A 24,648-nucleotide genomic window follows, 5' to 3' on the forward strand; every position below is an offset into this window, starting at 1 on the left:
GGCAAGACAGCACCTAACTGACTGGGGGCTGCCCAGCTTGAGGCAGGCGGTAGCTGTCCAGTGGAATGCAATAACCCCTCCCACCGTCAGAAACGACCCCTGGCGCTCTTGTCCTACGCCAATTAGACTAGAGCTTAGAACCAGTAACTGCCGCTTCTCATGTTGTTTCTTTGTCCCAAGTGTGGTTTGAAGCTGGAGTGTCCTCTCCAGGTGACGAGCCTGGGCAGTGATGAGGAAGCTCTGGCCTGCCCAGTTTCCAGGACTTCCCTCTCGGCCTTCCTGATGATACCCAATGGAAAGGAGTAGACCGGTACAGATTAGCACCAGGTTGGCTGCAGGAGTTGCCAGGAGTTGTCTCTGTTGACTTCAGCCGTCTGTGGGGCTCCACTCCGGATTTTCTGTTGGGGTTTTCTCCCTTAGTCTGGTTCTCTCACCGAGTGACCTGCTAGGCAACGGGGCTATGTAACCCATAGCTGGGGACCTGGTACATGTGCATCAGGACATGTCCACACGCTGGTGGGCCTGCATGCCACATGTCTGGGGGCCAGATCTCCTCCGAGTCCTTTGCAGTTTAGCCTGGGGCTGCAGGGTGTCCAGTTACCATGTGTCGCCACAAGGAGGCACTACATAAGGCTTACTAATGGAGAGGCTATATACTGGCACAGGAAGGCTTACACACACTGCTCCCTGGTTCGCAGAACACTGCTAGCCATTTACGCGTCACATCAGTCATTGAGACACATCAAGTATAAAGTTTGTCAATATGTTAATCATGCTTGTATGATGATAACTTGAAGATGTTTACCTAAATACATGACCTCCTCATTCTAAACCTGCCAAGCTTTGCTAGTGAAGCTCTCGACCCCAGAAGGTTACACTCCTGCTGCTGTGTGCAATTGGCTGGGTCCACCCTGTGTCTACACTGTTTCTTATGGTCCAAAACACTGGTGCTGAAACAAAACTGTCTTTTCAGCACCATTGGGGTGGTAGAGCAATTAGCAACGCAATGTAGAAGCAGGGGGGATTCGTGAGCTACTGTCAGTCCCCCTACCTTAGCTTAGAGACCACCCTCTGCCGAGGCTTAGTCCAAAGGCTGTTTGCATCCCAAGCATTGGTGTCTTTGGCTATGGCCATCCACTGTATGGGTACGTGATCTGTGATCAAGGTAAAGTGGTGACCAGATAGATATTACCTCAGCTCAGTGATCGCCCACTTTATGGCTAGGGTTTCTCTTCACACAGCCACATGCTTCTTTTCTGTCTCTGAGAGTTTGCAGCTTTTGAGTAGCATGGGATGCTCCTCACACTCAAAGGCCTAGGGGAGTACCGTGCCCAGGCCTGTCTCTGACACGTCCATGTGGACAATGAGCAGCTTGTCAAAGTCCAGTTTATGGCGGACGGGGGCGGTAGTGAGGGCTTTCTTCAAGGCCTGGAACACATGCTTGGCTTGGCTGATCCACTATATTTTCTCCATATGTAGTTTTCTTGCTAGGTCTGAGAGGGGAAAGGCTACAGAGGAGGAATTGGGCACAAGCCAGCAGTAGTAACCAGCCAGCCCTCAGAAAGTACGTACCTGTTTTTTGGTCATGGGCTGGGGGGGTAGTCCCGAACTGCCTTGATTTGATTTTTCGTCTCCTGGGGTTTTAGTAACCTCTGGCCAATGCGATATCCCAGGTACTGTGCTTCAGTCAGCTCCAGGTGGCACTTGTGAGGGTTGGTGGTGAGCCCGGCCTTCCTCAGTGCCTCTAAGACAGCTTTCGTTCATCGCTGTAGGTGGATGAGTGTATGATGACATTGTCAAGATACACCGCAACAAGCTGTGTATTTTGGTGGAGGCAAAGAACAATGTCCATGAGATGCCAGAATGTCACTTGTGCCCCAAGGACGGCAAAGGGGGGGGACCCGGTACTGCCAGTGGCTGGACGTGGTCGAGGTGGTGGTTTTGGGTCAAGTTTCTGGCATCAGGGTTACCTGCCAGTATCCCTTTGTTGAGTCACAGGTCAAGATGAAGCAGGCCCTCCCCAGGTGGTTGATCAGCTCATCCTCTCTAGGCAGATCATAGGTGTCAAAGTCTGAGATCTCATTGAGCGTGCTGAAATTGTTGCAGAGTCTCAGACTTCCATTGGGCTTGGGCACCATCATGATGGGGCTTGACCAGGGGCTGGTGGACTCTTCGATGATGCCGTCTTGTAGCATTCTAGCCACCTCTTACTCTATAGCCTGGAGGATGTGATAGGGGCACTGTCTGACCACCCCCACCCCCAGCACACGTTGTGGGATGGTGTTGCTGTTGATGTCTCGTCCAGCTTATGGCAAGCAGCAGTTCGGGGAAGCTGGGGCAATCTCGCCTTAGGAGGAGAGGGACAGGGAGGTCAGAAATCAGGCCTACAGTCAGTATCTACTCTCCTCGTTCATCATAGACCCAAATGTTGGTGGTGGCCACCTCAACTGTGCATGCAGATGACCCTTGATGGTGCCGCTGTATCCCACACCCTCAGGAAGGAAGGAGGGGCAGGCTAGGGTGATGGTACTAACAGAGTCATGCAGGGCTCGCATCGGATGTCCCTCCTCCTGTATAGGGATACTCAGGAGCTGGGTGATCTGGGGGGGGTGTACCACACGGTAAATGAGCCAAGGTTTCCGGGCCAGGTCTGGTGATGGTGTGGTGAGAATGGGCTGTTCTTGCAGGGGTGTAGACGGGTTAGATTGGGCTGGAAACTTTGGAGCATCTAAATTTACCCAGATGGGGGTATGATGAGATCTACAGGGAAGCCAAGTGGCCTTGGGAGCCTTGGACTGGGTGATTCTCTGTTGTGGTGAGGGCACACTCCAAAGCCTCAACCAACTTCGGAGTTAACTGAGGGGGCCCTCAAGCCAATGGCCATGCACAGGACACTTGTCTTCCTTTTTTTTTGTGAATAACACTCCTGGGTTTGTTCTTGTGTGTTTCAGGGTGCTGGGAGCTCAGACAGCACAGAGAAGAAAGCCAGAGCAGATGAAACCCCTCATGTCCCTCCAAGACCCAGTGAAGAGGTACAGTGTGTTACAGTATGAAAAACAGATTGTGAGATTTCTGATGTTAATCAGTTTTTCTGTTCATCAGGAGCTCAGAAACTCCATCACACACTGTCCGAGCATGAATCCAACTGACGTGGATCATAATCAGGTACAGCAGAGATTTACTCAGTCTCTTTATCCCTCTCTCTTTTACCCCACACTCACACTAGCAAGAGTCAAAGTGACATTTTCTGCATGCGTGTGCAACACAGAGCTGTGGTTTCAGTAACGTCTGAGTACCATTTTCTTAATTCTATCCAAATTCACTATGATGCAGAAAAGAAAAAACAATCAAAGCAATCAGCTTTAATGTGACCTCCTATTATGGCACATATGGTGCGATGTTTCATCAGCTCCTTGCTCACAACTTTAGTTCCTACCTGCAACTGGTTTCCATTTATTTATAAGCGCAATTTCATCTTGTCCTGTCTTTTGTGACCTCCCGTTAAATGTGTACAAAGACATTATGAATTACTTTGCTAATTATAATTGAATTTTCAGCAAATGCAACAGGCACCAAAAAATTAAGGAATGTGTAAACTGTGGGTGGTAGAAATGGGCAACTGGACTTGCTTGAAGATTCTTGAAAACGTTTCACCTCTCGTCTGAAAGGCTTCATCAGTTCTGTCTGACTAATAGGGAGTATCAGATATTTATCCTGTCCTGGATCAGAATTAGAATTCTGATGACCAGCTCATCTAAGTTGTCATTGAGGCATCATGTTGGTGTGGGTCACTGGAGGCTGGGTGTGAATGGCGAGTCATTAGGGTGATTAAAGGATTGCCCGTTAGGGTGATCAATGGCAAGCTGACTCTCTCTGTCCTCCTGTGAGTCACCGAAAACAGCTGGGTCCTGGCGTACACCCAGCCGTCTGGGAAGAGTGTCCAAGACCACATTGTAGATGGTTGATAAATGATGTCTTAGACCCCCACCTCTGTTCAGTGATGGCCGTTCCAGGTTGACAAAAATGGCTTCTTTAACTCCTCGCTCATACCATAGGGAGGATCGTTGGTATGAGCGAGGAGTTAAAGAAGCCATTTTTTAAGAAGCCATCAGATTAACGTTTTTAAAAACGATTAGCGTGCACACAGCAACGCCAATACACGATTCGCGTGCACACAGCAACGCCAATACACGGATACGCTAATCACATGACTAATTCGGCACGTAAGTTGAGAAATGTGTCAGTGCGGCTCATCGCTTCCTCCTCAGCGGCTGCACTCAAATCACTCCGCCCTGAACAGCGAGTGCCCTCTGGAGGGTGCGCACTCCGGCCCTGAGCAGCTCACAGAGCGCGCGAGTGAAGTGCACGAGCAGTGATTCGGGACTAAGCTGCTGTGCGCAAGTCACTTACCACTTGCAAGTGGAAGGATGGCAAGCCTAAAGACAATCATAACTACACAATGGGCAGTATTTGCATCAGTATTTGCAGTATTTTCGTACTTTTATACTCTTTAATGAAAGGTGATACAAGGCGGAAGTCCGCGCCATTTTTCAGCAGTCGCGTCACATGACCAACGCCAGCGAATCAGGAAGGTGGATGTCACAGTGACGTTGTCCAATGACGACGCCAGCTAGAGCTCAGCACAGCGTATCCGCGTATTCTCAATGTTTACACAGCACCGGACCAGACACGATCTGGATTGAATACGTGGACCCTGGCGGATTCCCGTTTCCCGGCGTTTCCAGGCGTTTTAATGTAAACGGACAGTGCATCCGCGAAGAAAACGAGACAGATACGGTCTAATGTAAACTTGGCCTCAATGACACCTTAGATGAGCTGGTCAGCAGAATTCTGATTCTGATCCAGGAGAGGATAAATATCTGATACTCCCTATTAGTCAGACAGAACTGAGGAAGCCTTTCGGACGAGAGGTGAAACGTTTTCAAGAATCTTCAAGCAAGTCCAGTTGCCCATTTCTACCACCCACAGTTTACTATGACCTGGATGATTGAGAATCTTCACAGACATGTTTCCACACATTTTGGGATAAGGAGTGTGTATTTGTGAAAGCACATGTGACACATTTGCTGTTTAAAAACACATTTTAAAAAATCCAAAATGTAATTTTGTTGATTTTAAAAGGAAAAAAGTGTAACTTTATTAACCAGTAACTGTGATGGGTAGGCAAGTATGAACAATCAGTGGTCAAAATATCACATATGTCTGGTTTCTGAGAGAAATTATTCATTGGGGAGTCAAAACAGACAGCTTTTATTACTGAGCTCAGACAAATGATCTGACTCCCTGAAAAGAGCTGAAATTCCCATCAGCGAGTAGCCAACATCAAGTCGGCATTTATGCCAGAAGCAAACACGCTAATTTAGGATATCTATCTCATGAAACTATCTAGTATTTTAAGATCATTTGGATCGTTATCTTAGGGTGTTTTCACACTTGGTCCCTTTCAGCCATCTAACCGAACTCAGATCGATGACTCAGCATTTTTTGCGCATATGTGAACACTCCAACCATACCCAGACCCCTTTAAAGCGAACCGAACTGAGACCACCTCAGGAGGTGGTCTCAGTACGGTTCGCTAAAAATCAACAGTACGGTTCGCCTAATCTGCGCATTGTGAACAAAAAGCGCACCGGGTTCACTTCGCCTTTTTCACTGTAGTTTAACCTTCTTCGTTTGCCGTAGTTGGTCACGTGACTGTAGCAGGGAAACTCAACTTCCTTTTGGAACTTACCACAGCCGCTTTACAGTTCTCTGAACTTACTGACTAATGAGTCGGCCACAATAAAAAAGTGATAAATTTAATAAATAAATAAATTTATTTTCCTTAATCCGCACTATTTTGATCAAAGAATACAGCAGGGCAAGCATGGCAGCAGACATTTTGATTCAAGAGAAAATTACCCAGAATTCCGTGCACTGGGGGTCTGAGGGCTCTAGAGGACCTGGTGTGAACAGAAAGAGGACTGAGGCCCCATCAAAGCTTAACTGGACCAGAAAGAGAACCCAGTCCTCTTTGTAATAAATTCACAGTGTGAACACAAAAAGAACTGAGTTCTTTTTCTGTTGGTCCACTTTTTGGTCCACTTAAAGAGGACTGAGTCTGGTTCCTTTAAAGGGGGCCAGGTGTGAAAACACCCTTAAAGCTGACCAGGTGTGACTCTGCAATACCACACTTTAATTCTTGACGAAAAGAATGAATTAATGTGTCTCTTTTTTTGATGAAGGGACTGTCCATGATCTAACGAATTAACTTTTAGGTGTGTGTGTGGAATGATGGGAGACATGATGGATGGGATTCTGCAGGAAGGAAGCAAATTGCAAGATGGTTATTTGACAGATGATTTAAGCATAACCAGAAATTCTCTGGTATAAAACTGTTATTGTTGAAGGAGTTGAGGATTTACAGAAAGTAAAGGGGGGGGGGGATACGATAACGCACACTTTTTTGGGGGAAGGGGAGGTGGAGCTGATACATCTACCGGGGGGGCATAGCCGTTTCTGTTTGCTCTCTGCCTCTCTCAAGTGACGGGACAAGACCAGGCTGGCTGTCTCCTTAGACAATACAGTACGTTTTTACTTACTGTTTACAGAACAGCTTGGCAATTGCATTCTGTTCTAGATTTATTCAGAATTTGCTGACTTTTTAACTTGGTTTATCTTTGTCTTTAATGCATTTTTCTCTCTCTCTCATATAAAATCAGGACAGTCTCTCGGTTGATGGAGAGTCACACAGCAGCAGTGCTGATTTTTCTGTAAGTCTGTTCCTTACTTCTTTCCCTTCTCTTTCTTGTTCTCACTTGTGTATCTTGTTCTCACTCCTGTGTGTCTGATAGCATTCGTTCCTCATTTACAGGAAAAGTCAGGAGGAGTGCTGAAAGGTTTTTTCAGACGTTCTCCCAAACCAGCTCAGAACTACGCTGATGGCCAGGTAGGAGAAACATCTGTACATCAGCAGAATGGAGAGAACAACGTTTTTGCCTCCATTTCACTGATCAGAAGTGCACTTAAGAGTGGAACTGAAATAAACAGAATTCAGTTTCTATTCTGTTATTTTAAGTTTGTTGACTTTTTAATGAAACCTATTTTATCTTTACTTTTAACCCCTTCAATGCCCTTGGACGAGTCACATACGTCATGAAATCTTTTACCACTGTGCCTTATGACAGAAGAATGTTTTAGGCATTGACTGTAATTCATATGTGCCACTGTGAAGTAAAAGTAATGTGCCATGTAAGGTACATAAAAGGAGGTGTTTGTGACAAGTAGGGATGAGCGAGTACAGCATTATCTGTTAACCATATGAATTATCTGTATCCATATCCGTACCCAGGAGTGGGCAGGATTTAATCCGGAAGTGGGTCTGGTTGTCTTGAAATGGGCGGGGCTTTAACCAGTATGGTTTTTTTTTTGTTTGTTTTTTGTTTTTTTTAAGCATGCAATTGATATGGGTTGATCAGAAATTGTTTTATTTATTACTGATTAGAAAACTATTTACAGGACAGCATCAGCATTGAGCTTCAGATCAATGGTTTTGATCACGATAGCAAACGAACTATTTACAGAACAAGTTTTGCAACAGTGAATACAACACATGCGGTTGCAATTATGAAATGTAATGAACAAGAGTTTTCATACTCAACATAACACAACTTTTTTTTTTAAACTTTTTTTATGATCAGTGTTTTTTGGTTCTTTTTTTTTTTTTTTTTAATTTCCACACCAGGTGTGTGTGTGTGTGTGTAGCTTAATTTGTAATACTTATACCACTACTACCTTTTATTGTTTACATGAATTACAGCAAGAAAGTGTCACTCAATGCGTGAAGTAAAAAAAAAATGTTTTTAACCAACGGTTAAAAAAAGAAAAAAAAATCTCCGACAGGCAGAGTCGCTTTCTACCAAGCACCACGTCTGAATGAACCCACGTTTACCAGAACTCTACTGGTTATAAGTAAGTACAAACTGAAATAAAAACAAACTTGAAGCAGAAGAAACCCGAAACGTTAACGGAAAAGAGCCGCGAACCTGAGTGACTGGGGGAGAGACAGAGAGCTGTTCTCTGTGTGAGTGAGCAGAGCGGTGTGTGTAGGGGAGGGGCGGTGTGTGTAGGGGAGGGGCGGTGTGTGTAGGGGAGGGGCGGTGTGTGTAGGGGAGGGGCACTGTGTGTAGGGGAGGGGCACTGTGACGCTGTGTGAGGATTTTCATTCAGTCCGAGCACAGATATTGACTCGTATTACTCGTATAATACTCGTACTCAGCAAAAGTGCTTTATCCGTACCGGATACTCGTTTCAGCCGAGTATCCAGCTGAACTCTAGTGACGAGTAGCATATGTCATAAGGCACAGCGGTAAAAGATTTCATGACATACGTGACTCGTCCAAGGGTATTGAAGGGGTTAAATGTGCCTCAAAGACTTGGAGAGCACTGCACCTATGCCTGTCTCTGATGCATCTGTATGGACAATGAACTTGTAAAAGTCTGGGTTATGGAGGATGGGGCGTTGGTGAGGGCTTTCTTCACGGCCTGGCACGTGCTTTGCTTCAGTGGTCTGCTGTACTTTCTCTGGGTGTCCTTTTTCGTTTGGTCTGATAGGGGAGAGGTTAAAGAGGAGACCGTGGGCACAAACCTGCAGGAGTAACCAGCCAGTTCTAGGAAAGCACATACCTAATTTTTTGGTTGTGGGATTGAGGTATTCCTAAACTGCCTTGATTTTCTTGTCCTGAGGTTTTAGTAACCCCTGGCCAATGCAATATCCAAGGTACTGTGCTTCAGGGTTGGTGGTAAGCCCAGCCTTCCTCAGTTCCTCCGACAGTTTTAAGTTGGTACAGGTGGTCGCTCCAGATAGATGAGTGTATGAGGATGTTGTTGAGAGATGCCGCAGTTAACTCACAGTGGAGGCATAGAACAATGTCCATGAGGTGCTGTAACATCACTAGCGCCCCGTGGAAGCCAAAGGGGAGGATCTGGTACTTTCAGGGGCTGGATGTGGTTGAGAAGGCAGTTTTGGGCAGAACTTCTGGCATCAGGGTACCTGCCAGTATCTTTTTGTCAGGTTGAGGATTGAGACAAAGTGGGCCCTCTGCAGGCAGGCAGTCAGCTCCTCCACTGTGGGCAGAGGCTAGCTGTTAAAGTCTGAGATCTCACTGAGCTTCCTGAAGACATTGATTGATTGATTGATTGATTGATTGATTGATTGATTGATTGATTGATTGATTTCTGTTGAGCTTGGGCACCGCCACGATGGGGTTTGACCGGGGGCTGGTGGACTCTTCAAACATGCCATCTCACAGGATTCAAGCTACCTTTTCCTCTATACCCCAATGGCATGCCTCTGGGACATGATCGGACCGCTGTCTGACCACCACCTGGGGGAGGTTTTGAGGTGTTTTGATTAGGTGGTTCTGACCTGGTTCTGCTGAAAAGATGTCCTCAAACTGAGCCAGCAGTTCTCCCAATACTTGTCACTGTCTGGTGGTGAGGTCTTTACTCTGTTTGAGAAGGATGTGCTTTCGAGGTTCTGTGAGGATATTGGGCAAAGCTGAGATTAGCAGAAGTGGTTCTATCTAGTGTTTTAGAAGGTTGACATAACACATGAGTAGGCTTTCACTTACTGGTTTGCTACAGGTGGTAGTTGATTGGGGGGATGCACTTCACCACTCTTAAGGACCCTTGCCTTGCGAGCATGCCAGGAACTTGCTGTTGGCAGATGGGAGCAGGCCTGGCTGAAATTCATGGGGCTTGACAGAGTGGTTGTATATTCTGCTTTGCTTGGCGTGGGCCTCAAGCATGTGCTGGCAGATGATTGGCACCCCCTTGTAGATGCAATTGCACTCCTCACACGAGGCACCAAAATTATGTAGGTACAATAACAGTCCTCACATGAGACACCAAATTATGTGGGTGCAATTACATTTGTATGCGCATGCGTGTGATCTCCAGTCACTAATGATTCTTCTGACTGCTGAGAATCCCCGGTCACAAATGCTACTTCATAAGTGGATGGTAATCACTATATGCACCACTTTAAGAACACGCGCACACATGTGCATGCACCTGAAGCGAGCCAACCAGAATCGCCATTACAAATCGGGAAGAAAAAGCCAAAATGATGATCACAGGGGAGGTGAGGATGCTGGTTAATATGTCTTGTTTTTTGTAAAATGCTCCTTGAAAATAATTTTTGTGCTTAAAGAAGCCGACCATAGGTGTGCCTGAATGGGCCTAACTCGCTAAAATATTTCTGCCCGAATGTCTTGGTTGGGCAAATCAGGCAATACCTGGCGTAGAGGCTAGGAGGTACCTTTAACCATAGCCAGTGGTCCGTACACAATGCATGTTCGTTGCTTTGTTTCTTTGCTTCCATCTGCAGGCCGCAGTGTCTCTCCTTTTTAATACCGATGGAGCATTGGTCAGAGTGCGTCAATCAGAGAGAGCACGCTGGTCAGAGAGAGCCAAGGCGCATCTGGTTTTGGGAGGACAGAGGCACGGGGGACTGGCAACTGGGCACGGCTGTGGCGAGGTGTTCGCATGGTGGGACACGGAAGAGAAGTGATGGGAGGTTGAGCAGAGAGAGGTCAGAGAGCAGAGAGAGTGAAACTTGCTCAATCTGCTCAATTTATGGGCAAGTTTACATCACGATTTACAATAGTGCACTACCCAACTGTGGCACAGTGAAAGATAAGATGAGCCAATCATGGCGCAGTGAAAGATGAGATGAGGCGGATATTGTCTGGGGCAGGAAGTGAGGGGAATTATGGGAGACGTAGTTGTGGAGATGTGCTATACCTACACCCTTGTTGACTCCCTCTTGTATCTGTTGCATATGCTGAATGGTAGTGTGAAATGGAGAGGTCTGTTCCTCCCAAGTATTGTTAACTAGAAATTCTTTGACATAATGTCATTGTTGGAGGATTTAAAGGTAGACTGCCTTTCAGATGTTTCAAGTTTAGGTCATAAAAAGAATTTTCCCTGACACCCGTTTATTTTTGTTTAGTGGACCGAAAGCTATTGAATTCGAATCACAGACTTCCAATTGTATTAGCTTTTTTTTTAACCCTTTAATGCGCAACATGGGTCACAAGTGACCCGGCTGCGTTTAATTTGCTTTTTATCTCTGCAATAAATTATTTTCATGACCCCACACTCCATGAATTCCTCAATTAACTTGTTTTTGTTCATTTCAAAACTTTTTTAAATTTATATCTCTAAACAATTTTAAATAAAAATACTTTTTTTGTCACTACCCCTCTAATGCACAACATGGGTCACAAGTGACCCGCATTCATTTTCTATGGAGTTTTGTTGAAGGTTTAGTGTTTCTTAGCTAGTTTTTTTTTTTAAATTAATTTTTCATTTAATTTACCAAGTTTCCATCACTTATTCAGTTTTTTTTCAAACATTAATTATTCTTTTCATTAATTTATGGTTACCCATTGAATTATAACACTTTTTATGTAGCTATATTATATTTGCACACATGGGTCACAAATGACCCGCATTAATTTCCTATGTAAAAGAATCAGAATTTATTTGCAGTAATAGAATAAGAATCAGAACAAGAATAAGAATCAGAATTTATTTGCAGTAATATTTGAAATTAGTTTATTTCATCATTTAATATCAAAATTTATCATTACATATTCAGCTTTTAAAAAACAGCAATAATTATGTTCATTCCACTATGGCTACTCCATGAATTGGAATACATTTTGTGAAGCAGTACAGCGGTTGAACACATGGGTCAGAAATTACCTGTGTTGGCTAAGTGATCGTGATTAAAGAAGTCCCAGACAGGGGCCATTTGGCCTTTTTACCTAGAAAACCCACAAGAGGGCCAATTGGCCCCAAGTCCTCCCTGTAGACATTCATTTTGTTATGGAAATGTGGCTGTTAGTTACCTTACAGCTTAGAAATGAAATCTTACAATGCCTGTTGAATGTTGAATCTCTGCATCTTCGTTCCTTGGAGAGGAGCTTCTTTCACCACAAAATTCTTGAGGGAACTGAAGCGATAGTCCATGTGCACTGAGGTATTTATCCATCAAACAATTGTCTGGTTGCAGTCACATGAGTCGTTATGGTCACATGGGACATTCACATGTTCACATTTTAGAATAGAATGTGTTTTTATTCCTCATTCTCACATTCACACAGAAGTAGCCAACATGACTTCACCACTGAAGTGTGACCCCCTCACCCCACACACTGCCACTAACAGCCTCATTACCATAACAAAATGAGTGATTAGTGTATTAGGGAAAAGCGGTCGGGCCAAATGGCCCCTATGTGGGTCTTCTAGGTAGACAGAAAAATGCTGGGACTTCTGGTGTTAAGATAAAAAATATTATGCGAACCGGCGGCACGGTGGTGTAGTGGTTAGCGCTGTCGCCTCACAGCAAGAAGGTCCTGGGTTCGAGCCCCGGGGCCAGCGAGGGCCTTTCTGTGCGGAGTTTGCATGTTGTCCGCGTGGGTTTCCTCCGGGTGCTCCGGTTTCCCCCACAGTCCAAAGACATGCAGGTTAGGTTAACTGGTGACTCTAAATTGACCGTAGGTGTGAATGGTTGTCTGTGTCTATGTGTCAGCCCTGTGATGACCTGGCGACTTGTCCAGGGTGTACCCCGCCTTTCGCCCGTAGTCAGCTGGGATAGGCTCCAGCTTGCCTGCGACCCTGTAGAAGGATAAAGCGGCTAGAGATAATGTGATGTGATATTATGCGAACCATTTCACTACAAATAACAAAAAAATAATATTCTAAAAATCTAAATCATTTCTAATAGTAATCTGATTAAAAAGGTTGTTGGTATATTTAAAACATTAAACATTGTACATTATGTACAGCAACTAACACTGTAAACACCAATACTGAACTTCACTGCATTAGTAGCTATAGTGAGCCATGGACAACTGGAATATTAACTTTCAAACTGTGGGGAAGTGGTAAATGTAACTGAATAAAACTGATTGGGTAAGATAATATTATATTGGCATGGGCACAGGCATGTATACATTGAGAACGCGCCGAGACAGCAGTCTCAGTTCTTACATGTATCACAAATGACCACAGTAACTGAATGGTCCTTGCATATAGGCCGTGTGCATTTGGAGCAGGAGAGGGTGACTTTCCTATCTCTGGCAGTTGGACAAAGGCTGCATCTCTTCCTCTTGGATTTTCCTCCCTGTCTTAAGTCCTCTTGTGGATGGGTGGTCTCAGCACTCCCCCTTTTCACACCACATGTTGCCATGGCCTCAGTAACATTCCTCCGGAGATGAACAGAGGTCTCCATGCGCCTGTTCATGTGAGGCATGATGAGCTCTTTGGCCAACTCCTTGATGAAAAGCTGCCGTGCATTTGGCACACCATTCATATAGTCAGGGTGTTGTGCAGTAAAGATGGTGAAGGCGTTCAGTGCTCTGGCATGTTTTGCCAGAGCACTGTACAATTATCTTCAATAATAACTCTGTAACAGTTGTGTAATAAATATGTAATATTACAACTGAAAATAAATACTTACACGTAGTTTTGCAGAAGCAGCTTTGTAAACTTCTAAAATGAGTGTCAACAGTCAGCGATCAACAGTGGTCCGACTTTAAATGTTTTCCTGACAGGAAACACTTGCAAATATCATAGTTCCTCAGAACACCAAATCTAGGTTAAATTAAAATAAACTTAAGTAAAAAAATTTTTTATGCTTCAAACATTACCTACTTTATAAACTTTTTAAATATTGTAGGTGAAAGTATTGATTTTTTAAGGTGTAAGTGAGAAAACCATATCCATGCTTGGAATTACATTAGAAATGAATGCGGGTCACTTGTGACCCATGTCTGCGAATTAATGGAGAAATTACAAATACATGTTTATTTATGAGATACAAAAGTAAAAATGATAAAAAATAGTTTTTGTGCATCAAACCCTACCTAATCTGTCAATTTATAAAATATTATAGGGTTAAATGCATTGTTTCAAGAAGTTGTAAGAGAGAAAACCATGTCCTTGCTGGAAATTACATTAGAAATGAATGCGGGTCACTTGTGACCCATGTTGTGCGTTAGAGGGGGTTACAATAGCTTGCGCATTAAAGGGTTAAATGGAACAATTAATGAGTTTAGAGCCACATGGTCCTAAATTCTCCTTTTTTTTTTTTTTTTTCCTGCTTCACCGTGACCCAATTCAAGATACTATGCCATGCATCACATGGTGGGCTTTCCCCATTTGTGCAAGGCATTGTGGGATACAAATTTCAAACAGGAGAGAAAAATGAACCACATGAATGAAACATTAAAAACTGACTACAGTAACAGAAAGTGAGAAGAAAATACATTATGTTGCGAAGGAAAGGAAACGTAGGGCCAAACTAATAAATATCTGCGGTCAGTGAGCACCTCGGTGTGATCAGCTGTTTGTTTAGCGACAGAATGATGGAACTGTCAGTGCACGCTCAAAGGTAAACCTGTAGATGGCAGTAATGCGACACTAGATGCCAGCTGCCGTAAAACCCAAAAGAAGAAGGTAATCCTGCGCACACCAGACTTCATCTGTCTGCTTGACTTCATTTGATTTCATGCACATTTTATTTGTTATGGAATCCCCTCAAATTAAATAACTTCCCAGCCACAGAATGGCCTGGGTGTTTTTTTTTTTTTTTTTTTTTTTTGAGATATTAGAGAAATAAACGTATCACAATGACCATTTCAGCGGGAACTCAATTTCACAGATTTTATGAAATCAAAAGCCCATCTACGGTAGCTTGAAGGATCTGCATAAAGTAAATAAAAACATCCTAAAAGATGTACGTTTTTTAGGAGAAAGGGAGGTGGAGAAGATGGAGCTGTCGACGGGGGGGCTTAGCTGCTGCTGTTTCTGGCTGCTGACTTAAAACAAGTTGTCTTCAAATGCTTTTTTTGTTTTGTTTTGTTTTTAACCAGGACAGTCTCTCAGTTGATGGAAAGTTGCACAGCAGCAATGCTGATCATTCTGTAAGTCTGTTCCTTACTACTTTCCTTTCTTCTATTTTTTTAAACTGTCTGGGTGTTTCTTGTTCTCACTGCTGTGTGTCTGATGACATTTGTTCCTCATCTACAGAAAAAGTCAGGAGGAGTGCTGAGTGGCATTTTCAGATGCTCTCCCAAACCTGCTCAGAACTGCGCTGATGGCCAGGTAGGAGAAACATCTGTACGTCAGAAGAGTGGAGAAAACGCACTCTTTACCTGCTTTTCACTGATCAGAAGTGCACTTAAGAGTGGAACTGAAACCAACACAAATCAGTTTCTATTCCAAGTATATTTTAAAGTGCTGATTTTTTAAAAAATACACTATTTTGCCGGGCGGCACGGTGGTGTAGTGGTTAGCGCTGTCGCCTCACAGCAAGAAGGTCCGGGTTCAAGCCCCGTGGCTGGCGAGGGCCTTTCTGTGTGGAGTTTGCATGTTCTCCCCGTGTCCACGTGGGTTTCCTCCGGGTGCTCCGGTTTCCCCCACAGTCCAAAGACATGCAGGTTAGGTTAACTGGTGACTCTAAATTGACCGTAGGTGTGAATGTGAGTGTGAATGGTTGTCTGTGTCTATGTGTCAGCCCTGTGATGACCTGGCGACTTGTCCAGGGTGTACCCCGCCTTTTGCCCGTAGTCGGCTGGGATAGGCTCCAGCTTGCCTGCGACCCTGTAGAACAGGATAAAGCGGCTACAGATAATGAGATGAGACACTATTTTGCCTGTTTTTAAATGTATTTAATAAGTAATTTATTCTTATTATTCTCATCATTATTCTCTACCTGTGAATAATGTGTGTGGGGTTTTTTGTTGTTTTTTGTTCAGGGTGATGGGAGCTCAGACATTACAGAGAAGAAAAACCAAGCAGATGAAACCCCTCCTGTCCCTCCAAGACCCAGTGAGGAGGTACAGTGTGTTACAGTATAACTATGAAAAACAGAGATTGTGATGTTCATCAGTTTTTCTGTTCATCAGGAGCTCAGAAACTCCATCACATACCGTCTGAGTGTGAATCCAACGGACACGGATCATAATCAGGTACGGCAGAGATTTACTCAGTCTCTTCATCAATCTCTCTCTCTGTGTTCCGTTCACACTAGCAAGAGATAAAGCAACGTTTCCTGTGTGTGCGGGCGAAACAGCGCTGTGATTTCAGTGACCTCGGCGTACCATTCCAAATTCACTATAATGCTGGAAAGAAGAAACCAATCAAAACAGCTTTAACGTGTCCTTGGATGAAACCTATGGCGCATGTGGTGTGACGTTTCTTCAGCTCCCTGCTCACAACTTCAGTTCCTACCTGCAGTTAGTTCCCATTTATTTAGAAGCGTGATGTTAATCTCCTTCTGTCTTCTACGACCTCTCACTAAATGTGTCTGGAGACATTATGAACAAAAATGAAGTTTGGAAGGAAGTAGCAAAGCTCATTGATGTCTCTGGTGACTGTATGTATCTAGTAGTTAGCTTACTTTGCTAATCTAATTTGAGAATGAAGCTAGTACAAAATCGAACATGGAATATAAATAAAACTATTTTCACTTTGATTAGTACATTTAACTAAAATTAAATAGTGCTTTCACACACCATAGCGCTGCTTAGTGATGCATCATTTGTGAGCAAGTCTGCTCTTTTTTTGTCGAACGTTGAGATGCAAGTCGTTTGAGAGCATTTTTTTTAAACTGATACACATCTGCACAAAACTTTCATTAAAGTAGCTAGAATTTTTAAATGAACTTAATACAACCCCGATTCCAAAAAAGTTGGGACAAAGTACAAATTGTAAATAAAAACGGAATGCAATGATGTGGAAGTTTCAAAATTCCATATTTTATTCAGAATAGAACATGGAGGACATATCAAATGTTTAAACTGAGAAAATGTATCATTTAAAGAGAAAAATTAGGTGATTTTAAATTTCATGACAACAACACATTTCAAAAAAGTTGGGACAAGGCCATGTTTACCACTGTGAGACATCCCCTTTTCTCTTTACAACAGTCTGTAAACGTCTGGGGACTGAGGAGACAAGTTGCTCAAGTTTAGGGATAGGAATGTTAACCCATTCTTGTGTAATGTAGGATTCTAGTTGCTCAACTGTCTTAGGTCTTTTTTGTCCTATCTTCCATTTTATGATGCGCCAAATGTTTCCTATGGGTGAAAGATCTGGACTGCAGGCTGGCTAGTTCAGTACCCGGACCCTTCTTCTACGCAGCCATGATGCTGTAATTGATGCAGTATGTGGTTTGGCATTGTCATGTTGGAAAATGCAAGGTCTTCCCTGAAAGAGATGTCGTCTGGATGGGAGCATATGTTGCTCTAGAACCTGGATATACCTTTCAGCATTGATGGGGTCTTTCCAGATGTGTAAGCTGCCCATGCCACACGCACTAATGCAACCCCATACCATCAGAGATGCAGGCTTCTGAACTGAGCGCCGATAACAACTCGGGTCGTCCTTCTCCTCTTTAGTCCGAATGACACGGCGTCCCTGATTTCCATAAAGAACTTCAAATTTTGATTCGTCTGACCACAGAACAGTTTTCCACTTTGCCACAGTCCATTTTAAATGAGCCTTGGCCCAGAGAAGACGTCTGCGCTTCTGGATCCTGTTTAGATACGGCTTCTTCTTTGAAATATGGAGTTTTAGCTGGCAACGGCGGATGGCACGGTGAATTGTGTTCACAGATAATGTTCTCTGGAAATATTCCTGAGCCCATTTTGTGATTTCCAATACAGAAGCATGCCTGTATGTGATGCAGTGCCGTCTAAGGGCCCGAAGATCACGGGCACCCGGTATGGTTTTCCGGCCTTGACCCTTACGCACAGAGATTCTTCCAGATTCTCTGAATCTTTTGATGATATTATGCACTGTAGATGATGATATGTTCAAACTCTTTGCAATTTTACACTGTCGAACTCCTTTCTGATATTGCTCCACTATTTGTCGGCGCAGAATTAGGGGGATTGGTGATCCTCTTCCCATCTTTACTTCTGAGAGCCGCTGCCACTCCAAGATGCTCTTTTTATACCCATTCATGTTAATGACCTATTGCCAATTGACCTAATGAGTTGCAATTTGGTCCTCCAGCTGTTCCTTTTTTGTGCCTTTAACTTTTCCAGCCTCTTATTGCCCCTGTCCCAACTTTTTTGAGATGTGTTGCTGTCATGAAATTTCAAATGAGCCAATATTTGGCATGAAATTTCAAGATGTCTCACTTTCGACATTTGATATGTTGTCTATGTTCTATTGTGAATACAATATCAGTTTTTGAGATTTGTAAATTATTGCATTCCGTTTTTATTTACAATTTGTACTTTGTCCCAACTTTTTTGGAATCGGGGTTGTAATTACTTCGCTAAATATAATTGAATTTTCAGCAAATGCAACAGGCAGCAAAAAATTAAAGAATGTGTATTTGTGAAAACACCTGCTACACATTGCTGTTTTAAAAATATATTTAAAAAAAATCCAAAATGTCATTTTGTTGATTTAAAAGGAAAAGTGCAATTTTATTAATGACTAACTATGATGGGTAGGCAAGTATGAACGATCAGTGGTTAAAATATCACAAATATGTCTGGTTTCTGAGAGAAAAGATTCACTGGGGAGTCAAAAGAGTCAGCTTTTATTAGTGAGCTGAGCCAAATGATCTGACTCCATAAAAAGAGCCGAAATTCCCACCAGCTAGTTGCCAACATCAAGTCGGCATTTATGCCAGGAGCAAACACGCTAATTTAGGATATCCATCTCATGAAACTATCTAGTATTTTAGGATCATCTGGATCGTTATTCTTAAAGCTGCCCAGGTGTGACCCTGCAATACCACACTTTCATTCATTTTTTGTGGTCAAGAACGTATGTCTCTTTTTAATGAAGGGACTGTCCATGATCGAATGCATTAACTTTTAGATGTGTGTGGAGGGATGGGAGACATGATGGATGGGATTCTGCAGGAAGGAGGCAAATTGCATGATGGTTATTTGACACAATTTAATCATAAACAGAAATTAGCTGACATAAAATTGTCATTGGTGGAGGAGTTTAGGATTTGCAGAAAGTAAAGGGAAAAAATACCACATATACTTTTTTGGTGGAAGGGGAGGTGGAGATGATGGATCTGCCAATTTTTTTTTTTTTTAATTTAAAATTTTTATCTATTTATTTGGGGGAGGGGCATAGCTGCTTCTGTTTCTGGTTGCTCTCTACCTCCCTCTAGTGATGAGACAAAATCAAGCCAGCTGTCCACTTACACAATGCAGTATGTTTCCTCACTGTTTACAGAGCGGCTTGACAATTGTATTCTCTTCTAGGTTTATTCATAATTTGCTGACATATATATATTTTTTTATCAGGACAGTCTCTCGGTTGATGGAGAGGCACACAGCAGCAATGCTGATCTTTCTGTAAGTCTGTTCCTTACTTCTTTCCCTTCTTTTTCTTGTTCTCACTCCTGTGTGTCTGATGGCATTCGTTCCTCTTTTACAGGAAAAGTCAGGAGGAGTGCTGAAAGGCTTTTTCAGACGTTCTCCCAAACCAGCTCAGAACTGCACTGATGGCCAGGTAGGAGAAACATCTGTACATCAGCAGAGTGGAGAAAACACCCTTTTAGCCTGCATTTCACTGATCAGAAGGGCACTTGAGTGGAACTGAAACAAACAGAATTCCATTTCTATTCTGTTTATTTTAAGTTTGTTGACTTTTTTTAATGAAACCTCTTTTATTTTTACTTTTAAAACATGCCTCAAAGACTTGGAGAGCACAGCACCTATGCCTGTCTCTGATGAGTCTGTGTGGACAATGAACAACTTGTCAACGGTCTTCTTCACGGCCTGGCACATGTGCTGTGCTTCAGTGGTCTGCTGTACTTTCTCTGGGTGTCCTTTTTCGTTTGGTCTGATAGGGGAGGGGCTAAAGAGGAGACCTTGGGCACAAACCTGCAGGAGTAATCAGCCAGCCCTAGGAAAGCACATACCTAATTTTTTGGTTGTGGGATCGAGGTATTCCCAAACTTCCTCAATTTTTCTTGTCCTGAGGTTTCAGTAACTCCTGGTGGCATTTGTGAGGGTTGGCAGTAAGCCCAGCCTTCCTCAGCTCCTCCAAGACAGCTTTAAGTTGGTACAGGTGGTCGCTCCCAATGGATGAGTGTATGATGACATCAAGTCAAGTTTATTTTTTTCATCATTGAGATGCTGCAGCGAACTCACGGTGGAGGCATAGAACAATGTCCATGAAGTGATGTAACATCACTAGTGCCTCGTGGAACGCAAAGGGGAGGGCCCGGTACTTTCAGGGGCTGGATGTGGTTGAGAAGGCAGTTTTGGGCAGAACTTCTGGCATCAGGGTACCTGCCAGTATCCTTTTGTCAGGTTGAGATGAAGTGGGTCCTCTGCAGGTGGTCAATCAGCTTCTCCACTGTGGGCAGAGGGTAATTGTCAAAGTCTGAGATCTCACTGAGCTTCCTGAAGACACTGATTTCTATTGAGCTTGGGCACTGCCACGATGGGGTTTGACCGGGGGCTGGTGGATTCTTCGAACAAGCCATCTCACAGCATTTAAGCTACCTCTTCCTCTATAGCCCAATGGCATGCTTCTGGGATACGATAGGGGCGCTGTCTGACCACCACCTGGGGGAGGTTTTGAGGTGTTTGATCATGTGGCTCCGACCTGGTTCTGCTGAAAAGATGTCCTCAAACTGATCCAGCAGTTCTCCCAGTACTTGTCACTGTCTGGTGGTGAGGTCTTTACCCTCTTGGACAAGGGTGTGCCTTGGAGGTTTTGTGAGGATAGTGGTCAAAGCTGAGATTGGCGAAAGTGGTTCTATCCATTGTTTTTAGAAGTTTGACGTAACACTCGTGAGTAGACTTTCACTTACTGGTTTGCTACAGATGGTAGTTGATTGGGGGTGTGTGCAATTCTTCACTGTTAAGGGCTCTTGCGAGCGTGCCAGGAACTTGCTGTTGGCAGATGGGAGCAGCAGAAGGATGTGGTCACCTGGCTGAAATTCTTGGGGCTTGACAGGGTGGTTGTAGATTCTGCTTTGCTTGGCCTGGGCCTCAAGCATGTGCTGGCAGATGATTGGTGCCCCCTTGTTAACCCCCTCCTGTATCTGTTGCATGTGCTCCATGGTGGTGTGAAATGGAGAGGTCTGTTCCTCCCAGGTATCTTTGACTAGAAATTCTCTGACATAATGTCATTGCTGGAGGATTTAAGGATCTGCATAAAGTAAAGAAAAAATATACTTAAAGGTATACTTTTTTTTTTGGGAGAAGGGGAGGTGGAGATGATGGAGCTGTCGATGGGGGGGGTATAGCGGCTTCTGTTTCTGGCTGCTCTCTGCTGCCTCCTTGAGACACAATACAGTACATTTTTACTCACTGCTTACAGAGAAGTCTGGTGTTTGTATTCTCTTCTCCATTTATTCAGAATTTGCTGACTTTTTAACTTGTTGTCTTCAAATGCATTTTTTTTTCTTTGTAATCAGGACAGTCTCTCAGTTGATGGAGAGTCGCACAGCAGCAGTGCTGATCTTTCTGTAAGTCTGTTCCTTACTTCTTTCCCTTCTTTTTCTTGTTCTCACTGCTGCGTGTCTGATGGTATGCATTTCTCATCTACAGGAAAAGTCAGGAGGAGTGCTGAGTGGCTTTTTCAGACGCTCTCCCAAACCAGCTCAGAACTGCGCTGATGGGCAGGTAGGAGAAACATCTGTACATCAGCAGAGTGGAGAAAACACACTCTTCATCTGCTTTTCACTGATCTGAAGTGCACTTAAGAGTGGAACAGAAACCAACAGAAATCAGTTTCTATTCCAAGTTTATTTTAAGTTTGCTGATTTATTTTTTTTAACTCTCACTATTTTATCTTCATTTTTAAATGTATTGAATATTCAATTTAATAAGTGATTTTTTTTTATTATTATTTATTATTATCCTCTACCGGTTCCTTTCTCTTCCCTTCTGTGAACATGCGCGCACGTGTCTGTGTTTCAGGGTGATGGGAGCTCAGACATCACAGAGAAGAAAGAGAGAGCAGATGAAACCCCTTCCATCCCTCCAAGACCCAGTGAGGAGGTACAGTGTGTTACAGTATAACAATGAAAAACAGATTGTGATGTTACAGATTTCTATTCATCAGGAGTTCAGAAACTCCATCACACTCCATCTGAGTGTGAATCCAACTGACACTGATCATAATCAGGTGCAGCAGATACAGTATTTACTCAGTTTCTTCAACGCTCTCTCTCGCGCCATGTTCACACTAGCAAGAAACAAAACTGTGTGTGTGTGTGGGCGGGCGGGCGAAACAGAGCTGCGATTTCAGTGACATCGGCGTACCATTCCAAATTCACTATAATGCTGGAAAGAAGAAACAAATCAAAACAGTTGGCTTTAATGTGTCCTTGGATGAAACCTATGGCACATGGTGCAGCGTTTCTTCAGCTCCCTGTTCACAACTTTAGTTCCTACCTGCAGTTAGTTCCCATTTATTTATAAGCGTGATTTATTCTCCTCCTGTCTTCTATGACCTCTCACTAATGTGTCCGGAAACATTATGAAGAAAAATGAAGTTTGGAAGGAAGTAGCAGAGATCATTGGTGTCTCTGGTGACTGGATTTGCGAGTTAGTTCACTTTGCTAATCTAATCTGAGACTGTAGCGAATACAAAGTTATGCATATATCACATAAATTTAAAAAAAAAATCACGCTGATTAGTGATTACTAATTTTGTGTTTAACTAGTTAGTGCTTTAAATCCATATAGCTCCTACTGTTTCTCATTGGAACTAAAAATACATGATCTAGGCCACACCTACAAGAAACAACCAACATGAGTGACATCAGCTGGCCAGTGATGATGGTTTGTTTTGCCATAGTTGCACTTAACAATTGGTAAAAAGCTGCTATGTGAAACTCCAACAGAACTACTGGCCTGAGTTAAGGTTAACATAACGTAATGTAGCCTACCATCAGTCAACAAATCTCAGAGGGGAGGTTGTGATCGTCCCTGATGGGCTGCTGGTCACGTTCTGATTCTGAAATGCAGTTAACACACTAAGCAATTCCTACAGCATGCCTGCAAGACACCACTCTAACTTCCCCTTCTCCATTTATTAATGTACCTTTGATTTGAATGAATTATTGAGTGCATTCTTGTAATGTGCAGTGCTTTATACCTGTTATCCAATAAACCGGACAGCGAGTGCTCTCGCTCCACACACCCTAGTGCTGCTTAGTGATGCCATTTGTGAATGAGTTGGCTCTTTGGTGAATGTTGAGCGCCGACTTCATGAGAGCCCCTTTTTTTTTCCCTCTCTCTCTCAACATCTGCACAAAACTTTCTTTAAAGTATCTGGAATTTTAAAATGATCTTAATGACCTCGCTAAATATAACTGAATTTTCGGCAAATGCAACAGGCACCAAAATATTAAGGAATGCATATTTGTGAAAACACGTGACACATTTCTGTTTCAAATATGTTTAAAAACCAATTCAAAATGATGTCATTTTGTTGATTAGAAGGAAAAGTGCGATTTCATTAACCAGTGAATGTGATGGGTGGGCAACTATGAACAATCGGTGGTCAAGCTATCACAAATATGTCTGGTTTCGGAGAGAAACGATTCGTTGGGGAGCTGAAAGAGTCAGCTCGTATTAGTGAGCTGAGCCAAATGATCTCACTCCCTGAAAAGAGCTGAACTTCCCATCAGCTAGTCGCCAACATCAAGTCGGCATTTACGCCAGGAGCAAACATGCTAGTTTCATAAGACAGATAAATTATCTAGTATTTTAAGATTTGGATCGTTATCTTAAAGGGTACCTGTATAGCGTTTAACTGTGATTTGACATTGATCGTACAAGTCCTAATTATAATAATGCACACAAGTGCAGCCACCTGATTTGCTATCATAAGTAACTTTAAGTGCTTAAAAATCCTCAAGCACATCAGGCTTTATTGCACATGGGTAACCAGTATGGTGCCCAGGATGTGACGTCAAGTCGTTGATAGCCAGGTACTGGAAGTGTAGCCGATGTAAACATTTGTTAGCCTGGATTTAGTCAGATGAAAAAGAATCATCTTTGTCAGTATGGATAGCAGAGAAACCAGATATCTGTATGAACCTTGGAAAAAGGAGACTCCGCATTTGGTAAATTAATTGTTTCACAAATGACCCCAGTTAAGAAATGTACTGCATGTTGCTCACAAACCTCCACTGGAAATGACCTTTATACAGGTCGTGATAGCCAGGCATGTGAGAGGGCCAGCACCAGATGGAGAACTCACAAATCAGTACAGCAGCCTATTGTATGTAGAAACTCAGTGTGTACAGGTATAGACATGCAATGTGCCACAATAGTTTATAATCTTTCTCGAATTTCTTCTAGCTAATCGGCTTGCATGGTCCAAATCCCTTTTCTGTGGACAGTGTTGGAATATTGGTGGCACAACATACAGTAGGGTTTGAATCTAACGTGACCTGCGTAGCCCAAGAACTCGGCCTATAGATTCTTTTCAAAGCAATCGGACTCAAAACGGTCCTCACAAACAGAATTTCCACCAGTGGAGAGTGTTTCAAAAATATGACCTGTTCCCAAGTTGTGTAGCCACTGTTAAGCAAGTCATTTATTTTGCTTGGTTGTTGGCAAT

The 24,648-nt window shown here is 43.3% G+C and overlaps 1 protein-coding gene across 5 annotated transcripts in view; it reads left to right on the top strand.

Moving 5' to 3' along the window:
• Positions 1–24,648, top strand: part of LOC132890661 (nucleolar protein dao-5-like) — an 88,695-nt gene that overhangs the window by 29,195 nt on the left and 34,852 nt on the right. For 2 of the 5 annotated variants that reach the window (XM_060927738.1, XM_060927748.1), the window contains exons 4-16: positions 2,952–3,032; positions 3,103–3,165; positions 6,723–6,773; positions 6,875–6,949; positions 14,946–14,996; positions 15,103–15,192; positions 15,831–15,911; positions 15,981–16,043; positions 19,359–19,409; positions 19,492–19,566; positions 21,488–21,538; positions 21,621–21,695; positions 21,993–22,073. In XM_060927738.1, coding sequence (XP_060783721.1) covers positions 2,952–3,032; positions 3,103–3,165; positions 6,723–6,773; positions 6,875–6,949; positions 14,946–14,996; positions 15,103–15,192; positions 15,831–15,911; positions 15,981–16,043; positions 19,359–19,409; positions 19,492–19,566; positions 21,488–21,538; positions 21,621–21,695; positions 21,993–22,073 — 888 coding nt within the window. The remainder of the gene's footprint in view (positions 1–2,951; positions 3,033–3,102; positions 3,166–6,722; positions 6,774–6,874; positions 6,950–14,945; positions 14,997–15,102; positions 15,193–15,830; positions 15,912–15,980; positions 16,044–19,358; positions 19,410–19,491; positions 19,567–21,487; positions 21,539–21,620; positions 21,696–21,992; positions 22,074–24,648) is intronic. The other 3 variants (XM_060927756.1, XM_060927775.1, XM_060927765.1) reach the window with 3 other exon arrangements.

Source organism: Neoarius graeffei, chromosome 1 (assembly GCF_027579695.1).
Source record: "Neoarius graeffei isolate fNeoGra1 chromosome 1, fNeoGra1.pri, whole genome shotgun sequence".
Lineage (NCBI taxonomy): Eukaryota > Metazoa > Chordata > Actinopteri > Siluriformes > Ariidae > Neoarius > Neoarius graeffei.